This window comes from Rutidosis leptorrhynchoides, chromosome 1 (assembly GCF_046630445.1).
Source record: "Rutidosis leptorrhynchoides isolate AG116_Rl617_1_P2 chromosome 1, CSIRO_AGI_Rlap_v1, whole genome shotgun sequence".
Lineage (NCBI taxonomy): Eukaryota > Viridiplantae > Streptophyta > Magnoliopsida > Asterales > Asteraceae > Rutidosis > Rutidosis leptorrhynchoides.
In genome coordinates this window covers 706,818,565-706,845,376 of record NC_092333.1, presented here as the reverse complement: position 1 = coordinate 706,845,376, position 26,812 = coordinate 706,818,565, and the positions used below count along the sequence as shown (strand labels likewise).

Genomic DNA, 26,812 nt, shown 5'->3' with positions numbered 1-26,812 from the left:
ATCTTTGCCTCAATTTACACAACGACCCCTCAAATTAACATTTCTTTGGGGGTAAAAAGTGTAAATATACAATCTTATTAAAATAAAATAAAAACTAACTCCACCCATTTTTTTAGCGGGTCCTATCTTTTCGCTCGGTGCGAGTTAAATTTTTCCGAACCCACCGTTTAACTCAAAAAAACTTACGAACACAACGGGACTAACTATACGCGAAACGGACACTTCAAAAAAAAACGCTCAATATCTCGGACTATATTCAATACACATACACACACCTATAACACACTCCGTTAACTATGAATACGCAACCCAAAGGCCCCGCAGCATCGCGCGGGCTCATTTTCTAGTTCTATTACACTATTGTACCAATAATTTGTATCACTTTTTACAAATTTAATATTGATGCTGGTATTAATTATAGATTAATATACAGTCTTTAATAATACTCTGTTTTTTATTATATTTATATTTATATTTATATTTATTATTTATTTATATTTATATTATTATTGAATTACAGGGTAGTTATTTTATTATATAAAATATAGATATGTTTTTGCAGAAAAGACGAAACTGCAAAAGTGCAAATAACTATGTATGGGTCATAGCAATTAGGCCACACCAATTAGGCCACATCAAGTCCAAATAGAAGTGATCCAATTATTCAAAGGAAGTAAATACCTAACACTCATAATCAACCACACACAATCTCTATTGTATACTACTATCATATACATCATGTATATGATATAAAATAGAGATTACATGCATGGCTTATCATAATCATAATCATAATATTAATAAAATAATAATAGTAATAGATAATATAACACACAATGTATCTATATCTTATAACTTTATATTCCATATAAAGTTGATATATTCAAAATTATGACAATAGTTTTGAGAGAACGATTTTGAACAGATGCTCAGAGATTATACGATTGGTCTTTTCAGTAGGATGAAAAGAATCCCAGAATACGTATCTACCGGCATCAGAGCATGTGAACGGATTATATTGATCACACATATATCCGATCTCGAATAATCCTGTTGAACAACAAGCCACAACTGCGGTCTCGAACCCTACACAATTATCAACAAAAATCACTATCTTTGTTACAATTTTATACATCTTTAATACTGAGTATAAAATACTAAATGAAACTATACTTCATTTTATTATTTTTACAGTACAAGGTAAGGCATATTGAGAAGATAGTTATAGATGTTACTTTGGAAACTTCTCACTGCAAGGTTTTGTCAATTTAATGTTTTATAAATTAACTTAACACGATATAACGGAATAGATTTGTCACCAACAATATTGAATGCACCTCCATACGATATGATTATATGATATCACATGTATGATTTTTTGTCCAATACATTATGGAGTATTTATTAGTAGAATTTAATCATAAATGACGTGTCACATACACAACTAGCAGTCTCCTACCCCACCAATGCATTTATGCACCAAACACATACCAATGAGTTCAGGTCCTGTACTAAAATTTGTATACTTAAAAAAAATTGAATAAAATACAACATTTTCAATCGGAATGACTCAGGATAATCCATCTACATCTTTAGAGTTTTATAAAATTGTGTTAATAACTAATAATGGTCTACAAAAGGAAATTTTTATTAATAGGATTTTATATAAGCTTTTTGAATATGCAATCAAAATATTTTGATTTCAAGATATTAACCTATCCAGAATTGACTGATTCTGAATTGAACGAGTCAAATTGTATTGGCTTCTTAGAATTTATAAACTTTATTTGTTTAAAATTAATTTGAAGGTATAAATAAAAATGTCAGATCCCTTTTCCCGAATAATAAATAATATAAATGTAGATTTTAATGTGGAATTTAATGATTTCTTTTACAATAGAAACTAGTTAAAGACCCGCGAATTAACGGGATCTTTTAGTGAATTTTGTTACAGTAATGTTTAAATTGGAACTTCAAGGATTGATTATTATATATTATATGAAATATGAATAGTAATAGGCTCAACATGAAATAACCTGAAATATTAATCAAATCAAAATTTGACAATGTTTTTATCTCATGGCTCCAACGATGTCCCGTGGTGAATACAAAAATATCATCATGGTACATTAGAGTTGTTTAGTAAATCAAATGAAATCTTATTGTTCCAAGTTAGGAACCATTCTTACCATTCAATTTCAAAGACTATATTCTTATATAGGAAATGGGAAACTGACAAAATTGATTGTATAGTTGTAGTCCTATTCAAACTAATCATCACTAGAAATATCAACTAAAGAAGAGTCCACTAACATGTGAGTTGCAATAGGTGTTACGTTTTTCATTCCAATTTCGAATATATGAGCAAGATCTGTGACCCACAAATCAGAAGTAATAATTTCATGACACTAAAGCAATATAATACAATTTGACTTCATAAGGTAGCGCCTAATCGTGAATCGTATTAATACACTTACGTAAAGTTGGTCAGTAACTTCAATAACAATCTAATTTCTAAGATCAAAAAAGGTGCAAAATGTTAAGCAAAAAAATAAATATCTCACCCATTATCAAAATCAACACAATAAACAAAACCCATTGATTAGACACTAAAAATAGCGAAAAATTATATCCTTGTGACTTGTGAGTTAAATAACCACAAATCAGTGCAAAGACTCATAAAAAAATGGGTCACAAGTTAGATAACGGGTCTGAAAGCAATAAGTCAGAAAGCAATCGTTCTGAAATGGGTCAGAAAGCAATCGGTCTGAAATGGGTCTTCGAAATAAAGAAAGATGCGGAAGGAAAACAGGTCAAGTAGAGCTTGGTTGGTTGCGAAAGGATACTTTCATCATTCAAGAGTCCAAAAAACTCAACCTTATTGGCTACTGCCCATCATAAACATCATGTAAACTCCAAAAAGCATATGCTTCCTGTAACTTTCCAAGACATAACACAACGTACATATAAGTAAAGCTCGAATGACAAAAGAGACTCGTAATTTAGTGTCATAAATTGCATAACACAACCAATCAGCTATCTTTATCATGATCACAAAAAGTAAAAAAATAATAATAATAATTAGATTTTACAGTATTCTATTAGGCTATTACCATGCCTCTTATTTCCCATCTTTTGTATGCCAAACCATGAAATAAATCTTAAAAGTCTAAGCTACTGATCACATACTCTTACTAAAACCCTCAACACCACCAATAATAGTCACATAAAGTGACCATTATCTTACAGAAATATGGTGTTTTATAAACTCGATCTAGATTGCTTATACTCACATTTCAAGTATCAAAATGTATTCACCTTCCAAATATATACAAAACCACATCATGATAATAACCATATGTACAACATTCAACCAATATACTGTGAATATCATGTCTACAAAATTAACATGTCACTCGATCAACGTATACAAAATAATACCTTCCATTTGAATAGTGTAACCCAAGCTAATCAGCGGTTTACAGATTCGGCAACACCTAAAACAAAAGTTAAAAAACAGATAGCAAATGTTAACAATTGATAAGAGTATTAATCATTTAAAAGAATGAGATAAGTACATATTTCAAATGAGACAATGAACGTATAATTTTCAGATAGTATATTAGCATCATTCATTGTCTGATGTTGTCAATAATAGGGATTGAGAAATACATCTTCAATTAGCGGCTTCCATCGTTAACCACTCGGTTGTCCGCACTATTTCTTCGTAAGAGATAACATGATTTTCGCTGTATTTTCGCAACAATATGATACAATATACGATTTAATTATTAATCGACCACTTAAACAATTTTCAAATAGTGTAAAAACATTCATCGAATATAGTGCAAGTATCGTGTTTACAAACTTAACATATCACTCGATCAACATTTACAAAATCATACTTTCCATTTCCATTTGAAAAGGTTAACACAACTTTAAGCTAATCAACGCTAAAATAAAAATTGAATAAGAGTTAATAAAGGTTATCAATTCAAATCAGTATTAAGGAGATTTGATTACTAAACATCCATTTTTCAAGGAAAGTAACAATTTAGGTTGAAACCTGCATACATGTTGCAATATTGCAGTTATGATATTAAAAGAAAACCCCTTCCATTTAGCAATTTAGTTGCCAGAATTGATCCAAATTGGTGGTATAGTTGAAATAGATTTTGGGCGTGATTGATAAATCATTAATTGATTTATGGTTTGTAAAGGGAAGGCTATACCAATAACAGGACGGGCAAGAATCACTTGTCTAACATTCTCTTGGTTCAACTCTTTGGTTCTTAGATGTGTACAATATCGAAACACAATATTAACTTAATTTGTGTTATGCAAGCATTTCATCAAATGGTTTATATGCATGAGAAAAAGAATCATCTAAATTTCATACATCCATTTTCCTAATCAGACCCGATGAAAAAATATTAAAAATTTCAATCTTCAAACACAATTAATTAGACAAAAGAGGTAAAAGAACTTTTATAATTTATATCTATGTATTAACAACCATTCAACTTTAACGAAAATCAACATCATAAGGAATAGATAAAACACAGAAGGAATATATGAAAACAACAGTTAACGTACGTATTCAGTTGATTCATGATAATGATTGATTTTATGACGGAAGCCACAAACAAAAATGATTTCTGCGAAATCCTTGAACATATTTCAGAGCAAAAAAGTGATAAACGTTCATATACGATCGATTATTGTTTATATGTGATTAGATGAGACAATCAATTGACGGAAATCTTTGAACAAATTTTCAACTTGCTTATCTCCAAATTTTGGGCGAAACCCATCTTATTTTCATAAGATTTTGTCCTTCATTTTGGGGAAGAAGCCTAGGGTTTCTTTGTGAACGTGAAAACTGATCATCTTTTGTGAGCCCCTATTTTGATTGTGTACGGTGTGTTTTAATTGTTTATTCCAGCAATTATTTTAACTTTTAAAGGGTATTTAAGGCATTTCAAGTTTTGATTAGCTAATCACTTTTTTTTGTTAGCGAATGTGTGAATTGAATGGTTAAGATTTAATAGTGTAATTGATCCTAGGGTCATAAAAGAGGTCCTATTTTGTAGGAAGAAAGATTATGCTTCTCTTTTAATAGATAAAAGAGATTCTTTATAAGTGGACGTTATTTTTTTCGAATAAATGTAGATTGTAAATTGTAATGTGGAATTTAAATAAGCGTGAGTGACATTACCATAAGCTGACGGTTTACGAATAATCTGCTGAAAAATCATGTACGGATTAGAGAAGACAATTTTGCTCCCCGAAAGTGCAACATTCAACCGCTTTACCAAACCACTCAACTTCCCATTAAACGTTAACGCCACCTTATTATAGTCGGCATTACATTTATTCCCATTCCCGGTCATAAAACTTGTGGTTCGTTCCAACGGCAAACAACCCATTGGAGGAAGCCCACCGAGCGAAACTTTTCTTGGGCCGAGGCTATAGAGTTGTTTGACAAACGAGTCGGCTATTTTGAGTAAAAAATGTTGATATTGTGTGACATTGTATTGGTTTCTTCTGTTTGGAAGTGTATAATAGTTTTCAAGGAAATCATTTGTACCCATACTTATAAGGTAGACTGCTTCTGATAAAATTGTGTTGGCTTTTTGGTCACCTAAATGTGCTCTTAGTTTCTTTTGGTATTCCTTATAGTACTCCACTTCTTTCCAAAGGGGTATTACTGACTGCATAATAAAACAAATATACAATATGAATGTAATGTTTGAAATAAGTAATATTTAATTATTTCATTATGACATAATTAATATGCTTAAAAATATATACGGAGTATTATTTGGTATTAAGAAAATACCATATGTGCCTTGTGTCCTTATTTAAAGTATTAATGTTTCTTAACTATTCCTTTCTAAAAATAAATTTTTCGTACTTATATCTATTGGACAATTGACAAATGAAAATGGAAATGGAAACTAATGTTAAAATATGATATGGTGGGGCAGAATTTTAAAATTAGATAATTGTTCAATCAATACCTTTAATCAGTCACTAGTATCTGGGCGTGTTCTTGTACATGCTAGATGTAGAACTGTTAAATATTAAGGTTTTGTAAAATTGCTAGATGATGCCAACCTGGTTTACGTAAGTGTCAAGGAGGATATGAATAAAGTTTTCGAGTTTTCTTTTGAAAATAAGATGGATATTAGAAATCGAACTCCAGGCCTGTCCAGTCCTACCAAAATTGTTGAAGATAATGGGGAAGATGGGGAAGATGATGAGTTTGTTGATGATATATTCGGGTTCTCGGATGATGAAGATATCATGTCTGAACAACGTGCACGTGACAATATCGAAGAAGACGAATCTGAAGGAGATGTTGGTGATGCCGGCGAAGACAATTTTGTTCATAATTCCGGTGACGATGTCCATGTCCAGGCAAAGATGATGGCAGAAGATGAGGAGTCAGGGAGTGGTAACTGTGAATCATTCACGAGGTCATAATGATGAGAGTGTTGTGGAGAAGTGCACCAACTCAGTACACGATAAAACAGTAATCGATGAAACGGCTGTTAATATTCAAGATACGGTACATTGCCCTACGAAGGAAAATATAGCAAAAGATGGATCTGTTATTGGGCCTTCGATGAGCAATGGGCCAAATCAAACATGTGGGCCAACTTCACCTAACCCACCTAATAAGAATGAGGAAGCCCATTCTAATGGGCATACCCAGAACGGATCAGAGATAAAATTAGATCAGGAGAAGTCAAACGAGACAATTCATACGGCATCGCCCAACCGACAACACGGATCCAAAGGCAATCGAGCAATTTCTGATTCTATTCATTCAATTAGGAGTAAGCGTGAGGGGATTAGGGACACAAGGGATTCAAGGAAAGAGAAATCGTTTTGTAAAGCTTTAGGCAGAGACAGAAAAGATTGCTGTTGGTCCAGTATAAGGAGATGGAAGACTTCTTCAAGAATGATGAATTTGAAGAATGCAGCTCGAAAAGGATTTGAGGATAATAAAATTTTGAGATCAAGATGCACCTCATGTGCAGCACAGACTGGCAAAGAAACACGGGTAGACTCAGTTTGCAAGCCGGGTTCTAGTTTGAGGAGTGATGCTGCTGCTAACGAAGTTGCTTCTTCCTCCTATAACTCAATCAACACCGATGGTGTATATGAATTTGGGTGCAAACTTGGATTGAAATGGCAGAAGAAAGCATCTCAGCCTTTGTAAGCTCAATTTTTTTCTTCCCTTCGGTATCTGTTTGTTTTATAATGAAGTTTTTAAGTTATAATTTGAGAGGTTTCGGGTTGGGTAAGGAATGTAAGTTCGGGGATGTTAAGAAACTAATTAGGGCTGAGAATCCCTCCTTTTTGGCACTTCAAGAAACAAAAAACATTTGGTTGATCTTCAATGGATTCACAACCTATGGGGATCGACTGAGTGTGATTTTCTTCAACAGGAGATGGTAGGCAAATCTGGGGGTCTACTCCTAATATGGGATAAAAATGTATTTGAGGCCTCTGATGTTCTTATGTTCGATAGGGTGGTGGGTATAAGGGGTTTTCGGAAAGGGAATGGGTATACCCTCAATGTGATTAACATATACGGACCACACGATGATCACAAAAAAGAAATCTTATGGGATTCATTATCAAATTTGATGGCCGGAAAGGATGACGAAATCTGGAACATGGGGGTGATTTCAATGAAGTGCGAGAACAAGGTGAAAGATTAAATTGTGATTTCATAGAATATCGTGCAAGGAGATTTAACAACTTCATAAACTCAAACGGTTTAATTTATATTCCACTTAGGGGAAGAATGTTTACTCGGGTTAGCGATGACGGGATAAAGTTTAGTAAATTGGATCATTTCTTGGTTTGTGAAAAAGCACTAACTGTTTGGGATAACTTGTTCGCTATAGCCTTGGAGAGATCTAAGTCAGACCATTGTCCTATAGTGCTTAAAGATGAGGAAAGAAATTATGGTCCAAAGTCTTTTAGATTCTTTGATGCGTGGTTAGACGTTGATGGTATTGATAGGATCATCATTGACTCGTGGGCTAGCACTTCTGTATCAGGTAACAGACTGGACCGTAGGTTTTTGTTCAAACTGAAAGGTGTCAAAAAAGCGTTAAAAGAATGGAGTAAATCTAATTTTGGTCAATTAGATGGGGAAATCGACACGCTTAAATCTCAGGCTCATTCTTTGGAACTAAAAGCAGAGGCTAATCTTCTTGATCAGTCGAAAGCAGAACTATGGAAAGAAACACGTAAAAAATGGCTCAAAAAAGAAAAATTGAAAGTTAGTATGTTGAAGCAAAAATCCAGACTTCGGTAGGTAGTCGATGGTGACGAAAACACGAGATTTTTTTCATTCCCTAATTCGACACAAAAACAGCAGGTGCAACATTCATGGTCTACCTTTAAATGGGGTATGGTACGATAACCCGCAAGCAATCAAAGAGGCAGCCTTAAATCACTTCAGCTCACTTTTTCAGGAACCTGACTTGCTCAGGCCCTCGCTTGTAGACTTGCACTATCCGACAGTTTCGGTGGAACAAGTTGATCGTCTCGAATGCAACTTTTTAGAAAATGAGATCCGTGAAGCACTATTTGATTGTGGAAGTTCCGAAGCACCGGGGCCCGATGGTTTTAATATGCGTTTTTTTAAGAAGTATTGGGAAGAAATTAAAGGTGATCTCGTGGAAGCAGTGTCTTAGTTTTGGGAGAATGGTGAGATCTCGAGGGGTTGTAACGCGTCTTTTGTCACTCTTATCTCGAAGAAAAATGACCCCTTGAATCTAAACGACTACCGGCCCATTAGCCTAATAGGCAGTTACTATAAAATACTGTCCAAATTATTATCAAACCGGCTCAGGAAAGTACTACCCAGTCTCATTGGTCCCGAACAAAGCGCCTTTTTAAAGGGGCGTTACATACTTGCCGGTGCCCTAATTGTCAACGAAACCATTGAGTACTTAAAAATGAACAATAAGAGGGGTTTCATACTTAAGGCGGATTTTGAGAAGGCATTTGATAGTCTTAATTGGAATTTTCTAATGGATGTGATGAAAAGCATGGGGTTCGGGATTAGATGGAGATCATGGATTCTTGCTTGTTTAAAGTCCGCTTCGATATCGGTTCTAGTAAACGGTTCACCTACTTTAGAGTTTAGGCTTGAAAGAGGGGTTAGACAGGGCGACCCGTTATCACCTTTTTTATTCATTCTCACAGCCGAGGGGTTGAATATTTTGACCAAGGCTGCTTTAGACAAGGGTCTCTTTAAAGGTATTGAGGTTGGTAATGATAACGTGCTTGTTTCTCATTTGCAATATGTAATGACCCGAACTTTTCCATGTTTATGTATATTAAATAAAATTGATGTTTACATGATTAAGTGTTTCCAACATGTTAAGCAATCAAACTTGTTAAGACTTGATTAATTGAAATAGGTTTCATGTAGACAATTGACCACCCAAGTTGACCGGTGATTCACGAACGTTAACACTTGTAAAAACTATATGATGACATATATATGGATATATATATATATATATATATATAGTTAACATGATATTATGATAAGTATGTATCTCATTAGGTATTTTAACAATGAGTTATATACATAAAAATGAGCCTATTGAATTAAGAAACTCGAAAACGATATATATAACGATTATCGTTATATCAACGTCTTACTAATTACATAAGAATCATATTAAGATATTGATACACTATGTTTAACATGATAAAATGATAATTAAGTATATCATTAAGTATGTTAACAATGAACTACATATGTAAAACAAGACTACTAACTTAATGATTTCGAAACGAGGCATATATGTAAAGATTATCGTTGTAACGACATTTAATTGTATATATATCATATTAAGATATATTAATACATCATAATATCATGATAATTTAATAATTTAACATCTCTTTAGATATAATAAACAATGGGTTAACAACATTTAACATGATCGTTAACCTAAAGGTTTCAAAACAACACTTACATGTAACGACTAACGATGACTTAACGACTCAGTTAAAATGTATATACATGTAGTGTTTTAATATGTATTTATACACTTTTGAAAGACTTCAATACACATATCAAAATACTTCTACTTAACAAAAATGCTTACAATTACATCCTCGTTCAGTTTCATCAACAATTCTACTCGTATGCACCCGTATTCGTACTCGTACAATACACAGCTTTTAGATGTATGTACTATTGGTATATACACTCCAATGATCATCTCTTAGCAGCCCATGTGAGTCACCTAACACATGTGGGAACCATCATTTGGCAACTAGCATGAAATATCTCATAAAATTACAAAAATATTAGTAATCATTAATGACTTATTTACATGTAAACAAAATTACACATCCTTTGTATCTAATCCATATACCAACGACCAAAAACACCTAAAAACACTTTCATTCTTCAATTTTATTCATCTAATTGATCTCTCTCAAGTTCTATCTTCAAGTTCTAAATGTTCTTCATAAATTCTACAAGTTCTAGTTTCATAAAATCAAGAATACTTCCAAGTTTACTAGCTCACTTCCAATCTTGTAAAGTGATCATCCAACCTCAAGAAATCCTTGTTGTTTATAGTAAGATATCATTCTAAATCAAGGTAATACTCATATACAAACTTTGATTCAATTCCTATAACTATAACTATCTTAATTCGAGTGATAATCTTACTTGAACTTGTTTTTGTGTCATGATTCTACTTCAAGAACTTTCAAGCTATCCAAGATCCATTGAAGCTAGATCATTTCTTGTCACTTCCAGTAGGTTTACCTACTAAAATTGAGGTAGTAATAATGTTCATAACATCATTCAATTTATACATATAAAACTATCTTATTCGAAGATTTGAACATGTAATCACTAGAACATAGTTTAGTTAATACTAAACTTGTTCGCAAACAAAAGTTAATCCTTCTAAATTGTCTTTTAAAATCAACTAAACACATGTTCTATATCTATATGATATGCTAACTTAATGATTTAAAACCGAAAAACACGAAAAACACCGTAAAACCGGATATACGCCGTCGTAATAACATCGCGGGCTGTTTTGGGTTTGTTAATTAAAAACTATCATAAACTTTGATTTAAAAGTTGTTCTTCTGGGAAAATGATTTTTCTTATGAACATGAAACTATATCCAAAAATCATGGTTAAACTCAAAGTGAAAGTATGTTTTCCAAAATGGTCATCTAGACGTCATTCTTTCGACTGAAATGACTACCTTTACAAAAACGACTTGTAACCTGTATTTCCGACTATAAACTTATACTTTTTATGTTTAGATTCATAAACTTAAGTTCAATATGAAACCATAGCAACTTGAAACACTCAAAACAGATTTAAAACGAAGAAGTTATGGGTAAAACAAGATTGGATATTTTTGCTTGTTGTAGCTACGTGAAAATTGGTAACAAATTTATATTAATCATATCATAGCTAACTTATATTGTATTATACATGTATTTTAATATATTATGTAATTTTGGGATACCATAGACACGTATGCAAATGTTTTGACATATCATATCGACCCATCTATATATATTATTTGGAACAACCATAGACACTCTATATGCAGTAATGTTGGAGTTAGCTATACAGGGTTGAGGTTGATTCCAAAAATATATATACTTTGAGTTGTGATCTAGCCTGAGACGTGTATGCACTGGGTCGTGGATTGATTCAAGATAATATATATCGATTTATTTCTGTACATCTAATTGTGGACAACTAGTTGTAGGTTACTAACGAGGACAGCTGACTTAATAAACTTAAAACATTAAAATGTATTAAAAATGTTGTAAATATATTTTGAACATACTTTGATATATATGTACATATTTGTTATAGGTCGTGAATCGACCAGTGGCCAAGTCTTACTTCCCGGCGAAGTAAAAATCTGTGAAAGTGAGTTATAGTCCCACTTTTAAAATCTAATATTTTGGGATGAGAATATATGCAGTTTTATAAATGTTTTACGAAATAGACACAAGTAATTGAAACTACATTATATGGGTGAATGATCGAAGCCGAATATGCCCCTTTTGCTTGGTAACCTAAGAATTAGTAAACCGATCTACTAATTGACGCGAATTCTAAAGATAGATCTATTGGGCCTAACGAACCCCATCCAAAGTACCGGATGCTTTAGTACTTCGAATTCGTTTTTATCATGTCCGAAGGATTTCCCGGAATGATAGGGAATATTCTTATATGCATCTTGTTAATATCGGTTACCAGGTGTTCACCATATGAATGAATTTTATCTCTATGTATGGGATGTATATTGAAATATGAAATCTTGTGGTCTATTATTATGATTTGATAATATATAGGTTAAACCTATAACTCACCAACATTTTTGTTGACGTTTTAAGCATGTTTATTCTCAGGTGATTATTAAGAGCTTCCGCTGTTGCATACTAAAATAAGGACAAGATTTGGAGTCCATGCTTGTATGATATTATGTAAAAACTGCATTCAAGAAACTTATTTTTGATGTAATATATTCTTATTGTAAACTATTATGTAATGGTCGTGTGTAAACGGTATATTTTAGATTATCATTATTTGATAATCTACGTAATGCTTTTTAAACCTTTATCGATAAAATAAAGGTTATGGTTGTTTTAAAAATGAATGCAGTCTTTGAAAAACGTCTCATATAGAGGTCAAAACCTCGCGACGAAATCAATTAATATAGAACGTTTATAATCAATATGAACGGAACATTTCAGTTGGTATCAGAGCGTTGGTCTTAGAGAACCATAAAATTGCATTAGTGTGTCTTACCGAGTTTGTTAGGATGCATTAGTGAGTCTGGACTTCGATCGTGTTTTTCTTCAAAAATGATTGCTTAACATTTTTTTGTTGGAAACTATATATTATAACATGTAAATATTATGTGATATATTAATCTCTTAACGTGTTTGATATTGTGTGATAGATGTCTACCTCTAGTACAAATCCCATTGATTCACCTAATAATAATGAAGAGTCGAATATATTTTGGGAAGATTCACAAATTCCCGAAGAGGAACCGGAAGAGGAGGAACCGGAAGAGGAGGAACCGGAAGAGGAGGAACCGGAAGAAGAGGAATCGGAAGAGGAGGAACCAGAAGAAGAAGAGGTTCCGGAGGAAGAAATATTGATACCTATAGTAGATCGATTAAATAAAAGAAAATCCTCAACCAACGGACCAAAGTTAATAATGGTCAATGGTGTTTCCGCCGAGGAAGCAAAATATTGGGAATATTACCAATTTTCCGATGAATCGGATCCCGATGAGGATTTCGATGATGTTATAGAAATTACCTCGACCCAATTTAATAAAGCGAAAGAAAATAATAGGGGAAAAGGTATAAAAATAGAGAAACCTGATTCCAACCCCGATGAACTTTATATGTATCGACAACATCCATATTTCCTAAAATGTAACAATGAACCGGGAACCTCTAAACCACCAGGTTTTTCTAAACCATTATGGGAAACGACGGCTCGTATTAGAGGAACACCATATATTCCTAGAATATTAGGAAAACGAACCAAGTCCAAAGAAGAAGAAACCAGTGATTCAGATTTGAGGGTTGTAATCATGTTGTGTATTATATGTATTGTAGTGTGCTTGTACTTTTATGTTCTATGTAAAAATTGCTTGTATTGTTTGTTAATTATCTTTTACGAATCTAATCCTTGTCTATTTTACAGTATAAAAACAAAATGGACGTTAAGGGTAGACAACCGAATATTTTAGAAGACCTACCAGAGGATATGATTGAGGAAATCTTGTCTAGAGTCAGTCAGAATTCATCAGCACATTTAGTTATGGCGAAATTAACTTGTCAAACATTTGAAAGACTTTCCAGAAATGCCTTAGTTTATAAAAGGCTTTCCTTTGATAGGTGGGGTATATCACATTAAGGAGACCGTAAGTTACGCCGTGTTTTCTTTAAAGCATTAAATGCGGGGAACCCAAATGCAATTTTACGATACGGGTTAAGAACCTATTTTGACTCAACTTATCCCAACATAGGATTTCGTGAATTAGAAAGAGCTTCTAACATGCAACATAAAGAAGCATGTTATGCTTACGGGTTAGTGATGTTCGCTTCTTACCAAAGTGAGAAAAAGAACATCGGATTACAACTTTTAAATAAAACCTTCCCACAAGTGAACGAATTCAGTAGTTGGGGTGAGAAACAAGGTTTTTAGATTATTACGGGGCTGTTGGACATTACAAAACCCCCGTCCTTTTGACGACATTACAACATGCTGCCTAGCCAATGGTCATAACGGTTATTTTCCACAAGACCAAGGATGGGAAGTCGTCTTATGACTTTTTTCTGGACTTATGAATTACGTGTCTTTATTTCCTTTGCTGAACAACTTGCGTATTAACTAGATTTATCTTCAAAACTATCCTGTATCAAAGTGTACTATATTTCATGTTATATGTAATATAGCGATGTTGTAAGTTTGAAGAATATTTATATGTGATATATTATTATAATCAGTTTTTCATATGGAATTGTAGTAGTTGAATTGTATATTAGCTACTAAGTATGAACTTAACGGGTAGGTAGTACCCGAATTTAAACTTATAAAACGCTAATATGAAGAAAAAGCTTTTATAAATGAGTTCATATTATGCTACGAAATACTATTGACTACTCTTAATATTCTGTATGATTAACTCGATTCAGTTGGCTATTTTGAAGGAAATGGCACCGACTACTCGACACACCATGAATATGAGCGAAGAGGAATTTCGTACCTTTCTTACTGCAAACATAGCCGCAGTATAGGCTGCGCTACATACCAACAATAACTCTGAATCTAGCAATGCAGGTAACGGAGCAAGAAATCGTGTAGGATGCTCCTACAAAGAATTCATTGCCTGCAAACCTTTGGAATTTGATGGAACCGAAGGACCAATTGGATTGAAACGGTGGACCGAGAAAGTCGAATCGATGTTTGCCATAAGTAAGTGTACTGAAGAGGACAGAGTTAAGTATGCTACGCATACCTTCACAGGTACTGCGTTAACGTGGTGGAACACCTATCTTGAACAGGTAGGACAAAATGCTGCTTACGCACTACCGTGGTCGGCATTCAAGCAATTGATGAACGAGCAGTACCGTCCTAGAAACGAAGTCAATAAACTCAAGGCAGAACTTAGAGAGTTACGAACATAAGGGTTCGACGTTACCACATATGAACGACGATTCACAGAGTTGTGTCTATTGTGTCCGGGAGCATTCGAAGATGAAGAAGAGAAGATTGACGCATTTGTAAAAGGGTTACCAGTAAGGATTCAAGAAGATGTGAGTTCACACGAGCCCGCTTCTATACAGAAGGCAAGTTGAATGGCTCATAAACTCATAAATCAGATTAAGGGAAGAATTAAAGAGCAGGCGGTCAAAGAAGCTAACACGAAACAACTCAAGAGGAAATGGGAGGAAAACGGTGACAAGAGTCACCAGTACAACAACAACAACAATTACAACCACAATCGCAACAACTATCCCAACAACCGCAACAACAATCGCAACAATAACCGCAATCCTAACAAAAACTACAACAAACATCCCAACAACAAGAACAACTACAACAACCGTTTCAACAACAATAACAACCCCAACAACAACCTCAATAACAACAACGACAACAAAAACCAAAAACAGCCATGTCATAGGTGTGAAGAAAATCATCAGGGGTTTTGCACGACATTTTGAAACAGGTGTAAAAGAAATGGTCATAGCGCGACAAAGTGTGAGGTCTACGGACCAAAGTTTAACAGAACTAAAGGAACAAATAATGTCGGACCAAGTAATTCCGAAACGAATAGTGTCGGAGCAAGTAATACCAACGCTGTTTGTTATAAATGTGGAAAACTGGGCCACATTATTAGAAATTGCCCGAATCAGGGGAATACTAATGAGCAGGGCCGTGGAAGAGTTTTCAATATTAATGCGGCAGAAGCACAGGAAGACCCGGAGCTTGTTACGGGTACGTTTCTTATTGACGATAAATCTGCTTATGTTTTATTTGATTCAGGTGCGGATAGAAGCTATATGAGTAGAGAATTTTATGCTAAATTAAGTTGCCCATTGACGCCTTTGAGTAGTAAATTTTTACTCGAATTAGCAAACGGTAAATTAATTTCAGCAGATAATATATGTCGGGAGAGAGAAATTAAACTGGGGGATGAAACGTTTAAAATTGATTTAATACCAGTCGAGTTAGGGAGTTTTGACTTAATAATTGGCTTGGACTGGTTGAAAAAGGTGAGAGCAGAGGTCGTTTGTTACAAAAATGCGATTTGTATTATGCGTGAAAAAGGAAAACCTTTAATGGTGTACGGAGAAAAGAACAACTCGAAGTTAAATCTTATTAGTAGTTTGAAGGCGCAAAAACTAATAAGAAAAGGTTGTTACGTCATTCTAGCACACATCGAGGAAGTTAAACCTGAAGAAAAGAACATCAGTGATGTTCTCGTCGCAAAAGAATTTTCCGATGTATTTCCGAAAAAATTACCGGGATTACCCTCACATCGATCCGTTGAATTTCAAATAGACCTTGTACCAGGAGCTGCACCAATAGCTCGTGCTCCATACAGACTCGCACCCAGCAAAATGAAAGAATTACAAAGTCAGTTATAGGAACTTTTAGAGCGTGGTTTCATTCGACCAAGCACATCACCATGGGGAGTTCCTGTTTTGTTTGTCAAGAAGAAAGATGGTACATTCAGGTTGTGTATCGACTAACGAGCGTTGAACAAACTTACCATCAAGAACCGCTACCTACTACCGAGAATCGACGACTTATTTGATCAACTACAAGGCTCGTCTGTTTATTCGAAGATCGATTTACGTTCTGGATATCATCAAATGCGGGTGAAGGAGGATGATATTCCAAAGACTGCTTTTAGGACGCGTTACGGTCATTACGAGTTTATGGTTATGCCGTTTGGATTGACTAACGCACCAGATGTGTTCATGGACCTCATGAACCGAGTGTGTGGGCCATATCTTGACAAGTTTGTCATTGTTTTCATCGATGACATACTTATTTACTCGAAGAATGATCAAGAGCACGAAGAACATTTGAGAAAAGTGCTAGAGTTGCTGAGAAAAGAAAAAATGTACGCTAAGTTTTCAAAGTGTGCATTTTGGTTGAAAGAAGTTCAATTCCGCGGTCACATAGTGAACAAAGAAGGTATTCAGGTGGATCCAGCAAAGATTGAAACCGTTGAAAAGTGAGAAACCCCGAAAACTCCGAAACACATACGCCAGTTTTTAGGACTAGCTGGTTACTACAGAAGGTTCATCCAAGACTTTTCCAGAATAGCAAAACCCTTGACTGCATTAACGCATAAAGGGAAGAAATTTGAATGAAAAGATGAACAAGAGAAAGCGTTTCAATTGTTAAAGAAAAAGTTAACTACGGCATCGATATTGTCATTACCTGAAGGGAATGATGATTTTGTGATATATTGTGACGCCTCAAAGCAAGGTCCCGGTTGTGTATTAATGCAACGAACAAAAGTAATTGCTTATGCGTCTAGACAATTGAAGATTCACGAACAGAATTATACGACGCATGATTTGGAATTAGGCGCGGTTATTTTTGCATTAAAGACTTGGAGGCACTACTTATATGGGGTCAAAAGTATTATATATACCGACCACAAAAGTCTTCAACACATATTTAATCAGAAACAACTGAACATGAGGCAGCGCAGGTGGATTGAATTGTTGAATGATTACGACTTTGAGATTCGTTACCACCCAGGGAAGGCAAATGTGGTAGCCGACGCCTTGAGCAGAAAGGACAGAGAACCCATTCGTGTAAAATCTATGAATATAATGATTCACACTAACCTTACTACTCAAATAAAGGAGGCGCAACAAGGAGTTTTAAAAGAGGGAAACTTAAAGGATGAAATACCCAAAGGATCAGAGAAGCATCTTAATATTCGGGAAGACGGAACCCGGTATAGGGCTGAAAGAATTTGGGTACCAAAATTTGGAGATATGAGAGAAATGGTATTTAGAGAAGCTCATAAAACCAGATACTCAATACATCCTGGAACGGGAAAGATGTACAAAGATCTTAAGAAACATTTTTGGTGGCCGGGTATGAAAGCCAATGTTGCTAAATACGTAGGAGAATGTTTGACGTGTTCTAAGGTCAAAGCGGAGCATCAGAAACCATCAGGTCTACTTCAACAACCCGAAATTCCGGAATGGAAATGGGAAAACATTACCATGGATTTCATCACTAAATTGCCAAGGACTGCAAGTGGTTTTGATACTATTTGGGTAATAGTAGATCGTCTCACCAAATCAGCACACTTCCTGCCAATAAGAGAAGATGACAAGATAGAGAAGTTAGCACGTCTGTATTTGAAGGAAGTTGTCTCCAGACATAGAATATCAATCTCTATTATCTCTGATAGGGATGGCAGATTTATTTCAAGATTCTGGTAGACATTACAGCAAGCATTAGGAACTCGTCTAGACATGAGTACTGCTTATCATCCACAAACTGATGGGCAGAGCGAAAGGACGATACAAACGCTTGAAGACATGCTACGAGCATGTGTTATTGATTTCGGAAACAGTTGGGATCGACACCTTCCGTTAGCAGAATTTTCCTATAACAATAGCTACCATTCAAGCATTGAGATAGCGCCGTTTGAAGCACTCTATGGTAGAAAGTGTAGGTCTCCGATTTGTTGGAGTGAAGTGGGGGATAGACAGATTACGGGTCCAAAAATAATACAAGAAACTACCGAGAAGATCATCCAAATTCAACAACGGTTGAAAACCGCCCAAAGTAGACAAAAGAGCTATGCTGACATTAAAAGAAAAGATATAGAATTTGTAATTGGAGAGATGGTCATGCTTAAAGTTGCACCTTGGAAAGGCGTTGTTCGATTTGGTAAACGAGGGAAATTAAACCCAAGGTATATTGGACCATTCAAGGTTATTGATCGCGTCGGACCAGTAGCTTACCGACTTGAGTTACCTCAACAACTCGTGGCTGTACATAACACTTTCCACGTCTAGAATTTGAAGAAATGTTTTGCTAAAGAAGATCTCACTCTTCCGTTAGACGAAATTCAAATTAACGAAAAACTTCAATTTATCGAAGAACCCGTCGAAATAATGGATCGTGAGGTTAAAAGACTTAAGCAAAACAAGATACCAATTGTTAAGGCTCGATGGAATGCCCGTAGAGGACCCGAGTTCACCTGGGAACAAGAAGATCAGATGAAGAATAAATACCCGCACTTATTTCCAGAAGATACGTCAACACCTCCAACTGCTTAAAATTTCGGGACGAAATTTATTTAACGGGTAGGTACTGTAGTGACCCGAACTTTTCCATGTTTATATATATCAAATGAAATTGATATTTACATGATTAAGTGTTTCCAACATGTTAAGCAATCAAACTTGTTAAGACTTGATTAATTGAAATAGGTTTCATGTAGACAATTGACCACCCAAGTTGACCGGTGATTCACGAACGTTAACACTTGTAAAAACTATATGATGACATATATATGGATATATATATAGTTAACATGATATTATGATAAGTATGTATCTCATTAGGTATTTTAACAATGAGTTATATACATAAAAATGAGCTATTGAATTAAGAAACTCGAAAACGATATATATAACGATTATCGTTATATCAACGTCTTACTAATTACATAAGAATCATATTAAGATATTGATACACTATGTTTAACATGATAACATGATAATTAAGTATATCATTAAGTATGTTAACAATGAACTACATATGTAAAACAAGACTACTAACTTAATGATTTCGAAACGAGGCATATATGTAACGATTATCGTTGTAACGACATTTAATTGTATATATATCATATTAAGATATATTAATACATCATAATATCATGATAATTTAATAATTTAACATCTCTTTAGATATAATAAAAACAATGGGTTAACAACATTTAACATGATCGTTAACCTAAAAGTTTCAAAACAACACTTACATGTAACGACTAATGATGACTTAACGACTCAGTTAAAATGTATATACATGTAGTGTTTTAATATGTATTTATACACTTTTGAAAGACTTCAAGACACTTATCAAAATACATCTACTTAACAAAAATGCTTACAATTACATCCTCATTCAGTTTCATCAACAATTCTACTCGTATGTACCCGTATTCGTACTCGTACAATACACAGCTTTTAGATGTATGTACTATTGGTATATACACTCCAATGATCAACTCTTATCAGCCCATGTGAGTCACCTAACACATGTGGGAACCATCATTTGGCAACTAGCATGAAATATCTCATAAAATTACAAAAATATTAGTAATCATTCATGACTTATTTACATGTAAACAAAATTACACATCCTTTATATCTAATCCATATACCAACGACCAAAAACACCTACAAACACTTTCATTCTTCAATTTTCTTCATCTAATTGATCTCTCTCAAGTTCTATCTTCAAGTTCTAAGTGTTTTTCATAAATTCTACAAGTTCTAGTTTCATAAAATCAAGAATACTTCCAAGTTTACTAGCTCACTTCCAATCTTGTAAAGTGATCATTCAATCTCAAGAAATCCTTGTATTTTACAGTAAGATATTATTCTAAATCAAGGTAATACTCATATACAAAATTTTATTCAATTCCTATAACTATAACTATCTTAATTCGAGTGATAATCTTACTTGAACTTGTTTTTGTGTCATGATTCTACTTCAAGAACTTTCAAGCTATCCAAGATCCTTTGAAGCTAGATCATTTCTTGTCACTTCCAGCAGGTTTACCTACTAAACTTGAGGTAGTAATGATGTTCATAACATCATTCGATTTATACATATAAAACTATCTTATTCGAAGATTTGAACATGTAATCACTAGAACATAGTTTAGTTAATTCTAAACTTGTTCGCAAACAAAAGTTAATCCTTCTAACTTGACTTTTAAAATCAACTAAACACATGTTCTATATCTATATGATATGCTAACTTAATGATTTAAAACTGGAAAACACGAAAAACACCGTAAAATCGGATATACCCCGTCGTAGTAACACCGCGGGCTGTTTTGGGTTAGTTAATTAAAAACTATGATAAACTTTGATTTAAAAGTTGTTCTTCTGGGAAAATCATTTTTCTTATGAACATGAAATATATCCAAAAAACATGGTTAAACTCAAAGTGGAAGTATGTTTTCCAAAATGGTCATCTAGACGTCGTTCTTTCGACTGAAATGACTACCTTTACAAAAACGAATTGTAACCTATATTTCCGACTATAAACTTATACTTTTTCTGTTTAGATTCATAAACTTAAGTTCAATATGAAACCATAGCAACTTTAAACACTCAAAACGTATTTAAAACGAAGAAGTTATGGGTAAAACAAGATTGGATATTTTTGCTTGTTGTAGCTACGTGAAAATTGGAAACAAATTTATATTAATCATATCCTAGCTAACTTATATTGTATTATACATGTATTCTAATATATTATGTAATCTTGGGATACCATAAACACGTATGCAAATGTTTTTGACATATTATATCGACCCATCTATATATATTATTTGGAACAACCATAGACACTCTATATGCAGTAATGTTTGTAGTTAGCTATACAGGGTTGAGGTTGATTCCAAAAATATATATACTTTGAGTTGTGATCTAGCCTGAGACGTGTATACACTGGGTCGTGGATTGATTCAAGATAATATATATCGATTTATTTCTATACATCTAATTGTGGACAACTAGTTGTAGATTACTAACGAGGACAGCTGACTTAATAAACTTAAAACATTAAAATGTATTAAAAATGTTGTAAATATATTTTGAACATACTTTGATATATATGTACATATTTGTTATAGGTTCGTGAATTGACCAGTGGCCAAGTCTTACTTCCCGACGAAGTAAAAATCTGTGAAAGTGAGTTATGGTCCCACTTTTAAAATCTAATATTTTGGGATGAGAATATATGCAGTTTTATAAATGTTTTACGAAATAGACACAAGTAATTGAAACTACATTATATGGGTGAATGATCGAAGCCGAATATGCCCCTTTTGCTTGGTAACCTAAGAATTAGTAAACCGATCTACTAATTGACGCGAATCCTAAAGATAGATCTATTGGGCCTAACGAACCCCATTCAAAGTACCGGATGCTTTAGTACTTCGAATTCATTTTTATCATGTTCGAAGGATTTCCCGGAATGATAGGAGATATTCTTATATGCATCTTGTTAATGTCGGTTACCAGGTGTTCACCATATGAATGAATTTTATCTCTATGTATGGGATGTATATTGAAATATGAAATCTTGTGGTCTATTATTATGATTTGATAATATATAGGTTAAACCTATAACTCACCAACATTTTTGTTGACATTTTAAGCATGTTTATTCTCAGTTGATTATTAAGAGCTTTCGCTGTTGCATACTAAAATAAGGACAAGATTTGGAGTCCATGCTTTTATGATATTATGTAAAAACTGCATTCAAGAAACTTATTTTTGAAGTAATATATTCTTATTGTAAACCATTATGTAATGGTCGTGTGTAAACGGTATATTTTAGATTATCATTATTTGATAATCTACGTAATGCTTTTTAAACCTTTATCGATAAAATAAAGGTTATGGTTGTTTTAAAAATGAATGCAGTCTTTGAAAAATGTCTCATATAGAGGTCAAAACCTCGCGACGAAATTAATTAATATGGAACGTTTATAATCAATATGAACGGGACATTTCACAATACGCGGATGACACTCTTTTTCTTGGAGAGTGGAGTCACTCTAATGCGTGTAATCTTCGGAACATTCTTAAATGTTTCGAACTTGCATCCGGGTTAAAAGTCAACTTTCAAAAGAGTAATGTGTATGGTATGGGGGTAGAAGAGTCTGATACTTTTCAACTTGCTCGTCATTTGGGGTGCCAAGTGGGAAACTTTCCGTTTACTTATCTCGGTCTACCTATTGGCGCAAGGATGAATTCTTTAAAAGATTGGAGCCCGGTTATAGATAAATTCAATAGTAAACTTTCGGGTTGGAAAATGAGATCGATGTCAATGGGGGGAAGATTGGTGCTAATTAAATCGGTTCTTTCGAGTTTGCCAACGTACTACTTCTCTTTATTTCGTGCCCCTTCGTGTGTATTAAAAATTCTTGAGAGAGTAAGACGAATTTTCTTTTGGGGCTGGTCGGGTTCGGGATCTAAACTTTCGTGGGTTAAATGGAATCTTGTTCTAAATTAGTATGGGAATGGGGGGTTAAACATTGGGTCTCTAAAGGGTAAAAATTTATCGTTACTTGCGAAGTGGTGGTGGAGGTTTAAAACCGAAACTGATTCTCTTTGGATAAAGGTTATTCGAAGTATCCATGGCGCTAGCGGTGGATTGCTCTTGGATGATGCTTTGTCTCGTTCGTTTGGCATTTGGAATAACATTGTTTTAGCAGGAAAGGAGATGAAAAAATTGCAGGTGGACTTCAAGAGTTTCTTCGTGAAATCAGTGGGTAATGGAAGCAACACTCTATTTTGGAAGGAACATTGGATTGGCAATGATAAGCTTTGTAATCTTTTTCCTAGATTATTTAAGCTTGAGCTTGATCCCGATGTTTCTGTTCGTGAACGTATGACATTAAATGCTGAAGGAATATTTAATTGGAAGTGGAGGCGTGCAATTCCAGGAAGAGCTGTTCGTGAGCTAGAAGCACTTGTAAACATCCTGTCATCTGCAAAAATTGATAATGGCAGTGTCGACAAGATGCTTTGGTCTTTAGATCTCAATCGTGGATTTAGTGTCAAAGGGCTGTCGAAAGTCATTGATGAGCAGATTCTATTCGAGTGTTCTTCACATCAGGAAACAATTCATAATAAGGTCGTCCCGAAAAAGGTGGAACTATTTGCTTGGCGAGCGATAAAGAAAAAACTACCGGTAAGAGTCGAGCTAGACAATCGTGGAATTGATCTTCATAGTACCCGATGTCCTCTTTGTGACGATAGCCTGGAGTCGGTGTGATGACCAGTCCAAATCCCTTTAGATGAATACATCATTCATTGATTTCATAGTGAGGTTTTGACCTCTATATGATACGTTTTGTAAACATTGCATTCTTTTCAAAAGGTACACAATAAATGAATATCAATTTCTAAGGTTTTCAACGTTTGATGATTTCTACATATAGACAATCACCATAAATAATAGTTTACCATAATACATCCGTTGATAATGCAGTCTAAATAAGATAGGTGATGATTTTGTGAATGCAACGTTTTCTCGATTTAAAGCATTTATGACTCCATGCACATAGCTTATATCACATATAAGCAAACAGCGGAAGACTTCTAGAAACCTGAGAATAAACATGCTTAAAAGTGTCAACACAAAGGTTGGTGAGTTCATTGTTTTAATGTTGCGCATAATCTGTATATAAAGGTGGATCACAAGATTTCAGTTATTTCATCCGAAACGTTTATCAAAAGATTCTACGAAATTGAGCACCCTGGTAACTAAACTTAACGTATATATATTTTATACCCTTTGTATAATCATCTTAATAATACACGCAAACCAACGTGTACGCTTCTCAAATAGCATACGTCCGTTAAAAGGCTAGTGCTCTAGCTCGGACGGGGATATCAAGCCCTATGGATCCATATACTACTACTCGCGTCCACCAGTTCTTATAACCGGCAGTTACTAGTTACCAAAGCTAAGGGATTTTCGCTTCAAACTCGGTGTAGAATTTAGTATGTACTTGTATCCATTGCGTTTAAAATAAAGTGCATGTATTCTCAGCCCAAAAATATAGATTTCAAAAGCAATTAAAAAGGGAGCAAATGAAACTCACCTTAACAGCACATAAAGTAATTCACCGGAATGTGACCGAAACTCGGAATGTAAAATAACCGTAGATCTCAACCTAGAGAACATATGTTGGTCAATACATGTCTAACAAATTAGGTCTGGTCATAGTGTATCACAATCCTAATGCTCGAGACCGACATACAAAAGTTAACAAAAGTCATCTCAAAAGTTAATCTTACCCAATATGATCTTTAAATCTATACATGTCTATTAACATAATATAAGTCAAGATAATTGAACGAATTTATAGTTTATCAAACTCAAGATATTATTTATTTCAGGAGCTATATTATATTTGAATTATCATGGCAATCGAACATATTTTATTATTTCACATAGTTTTCCAATACTTGTAAAATCAGATTGTAGTGTTTATAAAGATTTATAACATGATAAGACAGTCAACTTTGACAATTGCTCAACAAGACGAGACGTGCCTTATATAGAAATTCATTTACTCGATTAGTAATATTTAAAAATTCAATTTATCAATCTCATAGACAAGTTGTTTAAATATTAATTTACAGTTTCAAAAGCAATTCTAACTAATGTTAATCATAATTCAGTTGACCATATCTTTTAATCTGTTCATCGAAACCACACGATTTCTAAATGAAAAGTTATTGATTTTTCGCTAGCTTTCCAACGACATGCATATCTTATACCTTATCTCAACCGTATAGGTAACTAATTCAAGATTCAACATAACCTATCTAAGGACAATATCAAAAGTACAAGCATGCATAATCCTATATACTCGAGCACAAGTCAGGGATACACTATTAATATGTAAAAATTAAATTATGAGTTCTTACATATCAATATTGAGATTCAATATTGCAGGAAAGGTACGTAGACGCAACGGAGATGATAAACACTAAATTGATCTCACAAGCATACCCATGAACATTACCCATCACCTCCATAGCTATAACCCATAATTTCTTTAGCCTATCCCGCTCATAAAACGTGTTTTGAAATAACTCGCGCGTACCTCTTGTAGTAGTATTTTATGTATAATACTAATAATAACACTACCTAATAATACTAATACTAATACTAAATAATATTAAGATTAATAATAATAATAATAATAATCTTAATCTTAATAATAATAAAAATATTTAAATTATATATATATATGTAGAGAGATGCGAGAGATTGAAAATGAAAATGAATCAGAGAATGAGACGATCGAGCTTTTAAATACACTTGGCCATCTAACTCACCCCATGCGATCGCATGGGGTATCTACTACATGTGCATGCGATCGCATGCAAGCATTCTCCAGCTCATATCCATGATTTTAAACGCTGCCGACACTTCCATTATTACATATGATACATAATTTATATTGTCACACCCCCCAAAATGGACCAGGGGTAATTGTGACCAATCATATCATAACACAGTTGTATAAACGAGAACGACTCTATATGAGACTTTTTAAATAAAACCTTTGTTAATAAAACAGCGGAAGCAGTAATACATGTTTACATTATTATTAAAACGTAAAATAAATGTTTATGAACTAAAATATAATATGCGATGTGGACTCCATGCAAGCATCAAATCTATCATCACAAAGTTGCAAACAGCTAGCTCAATCATCACCTGAGACAAAACATGCTTAAAGTGTCAACCAAAAAGGTTGAGTGAAATTCACAGGTTTATAAATAATATCCAAAGTTTTAGACCACAAGATTTAGTTTAAAGTTGATTGATATAGAAATATCAATCTAAAAGTGTTGCTGCATTTTGTAATATCGCTACTAAACAAGTTTACCCTATGACACCTTGTACTGTCAGTGTCGT

At 33.9% G+C, this 26,812-nt stretch overlaps 1 protein-coding gene across 1 annotated transcript in view; it reads right to left on the bottom strand.

Moving 5' to 3' along the window:
* Positions 1-889: 889 nt before the first annotated feature.
* Positions 890-26,812, bottom strand: part of LOC139853725 (GDSL esterase/lipase At4g26790-like) — a 48,908-nt gene continuing 22,985 nt past the window's right edge. Inside the window, exons 4-5 of the mRNA XM_071843091.1 lie at positions 5,219-5,714; positions 890-1,086 (exon numbers count right to left, since the gene is read on the bottom strand). Coding sequence (XP_071699192.1) covers positions 890-1,086; positions 5,219-5,714 — 693 coding nt within the window. The remainder of the gene's footprint in view (positions 1,087-5,218; positions 5,715-26,812) is intronic.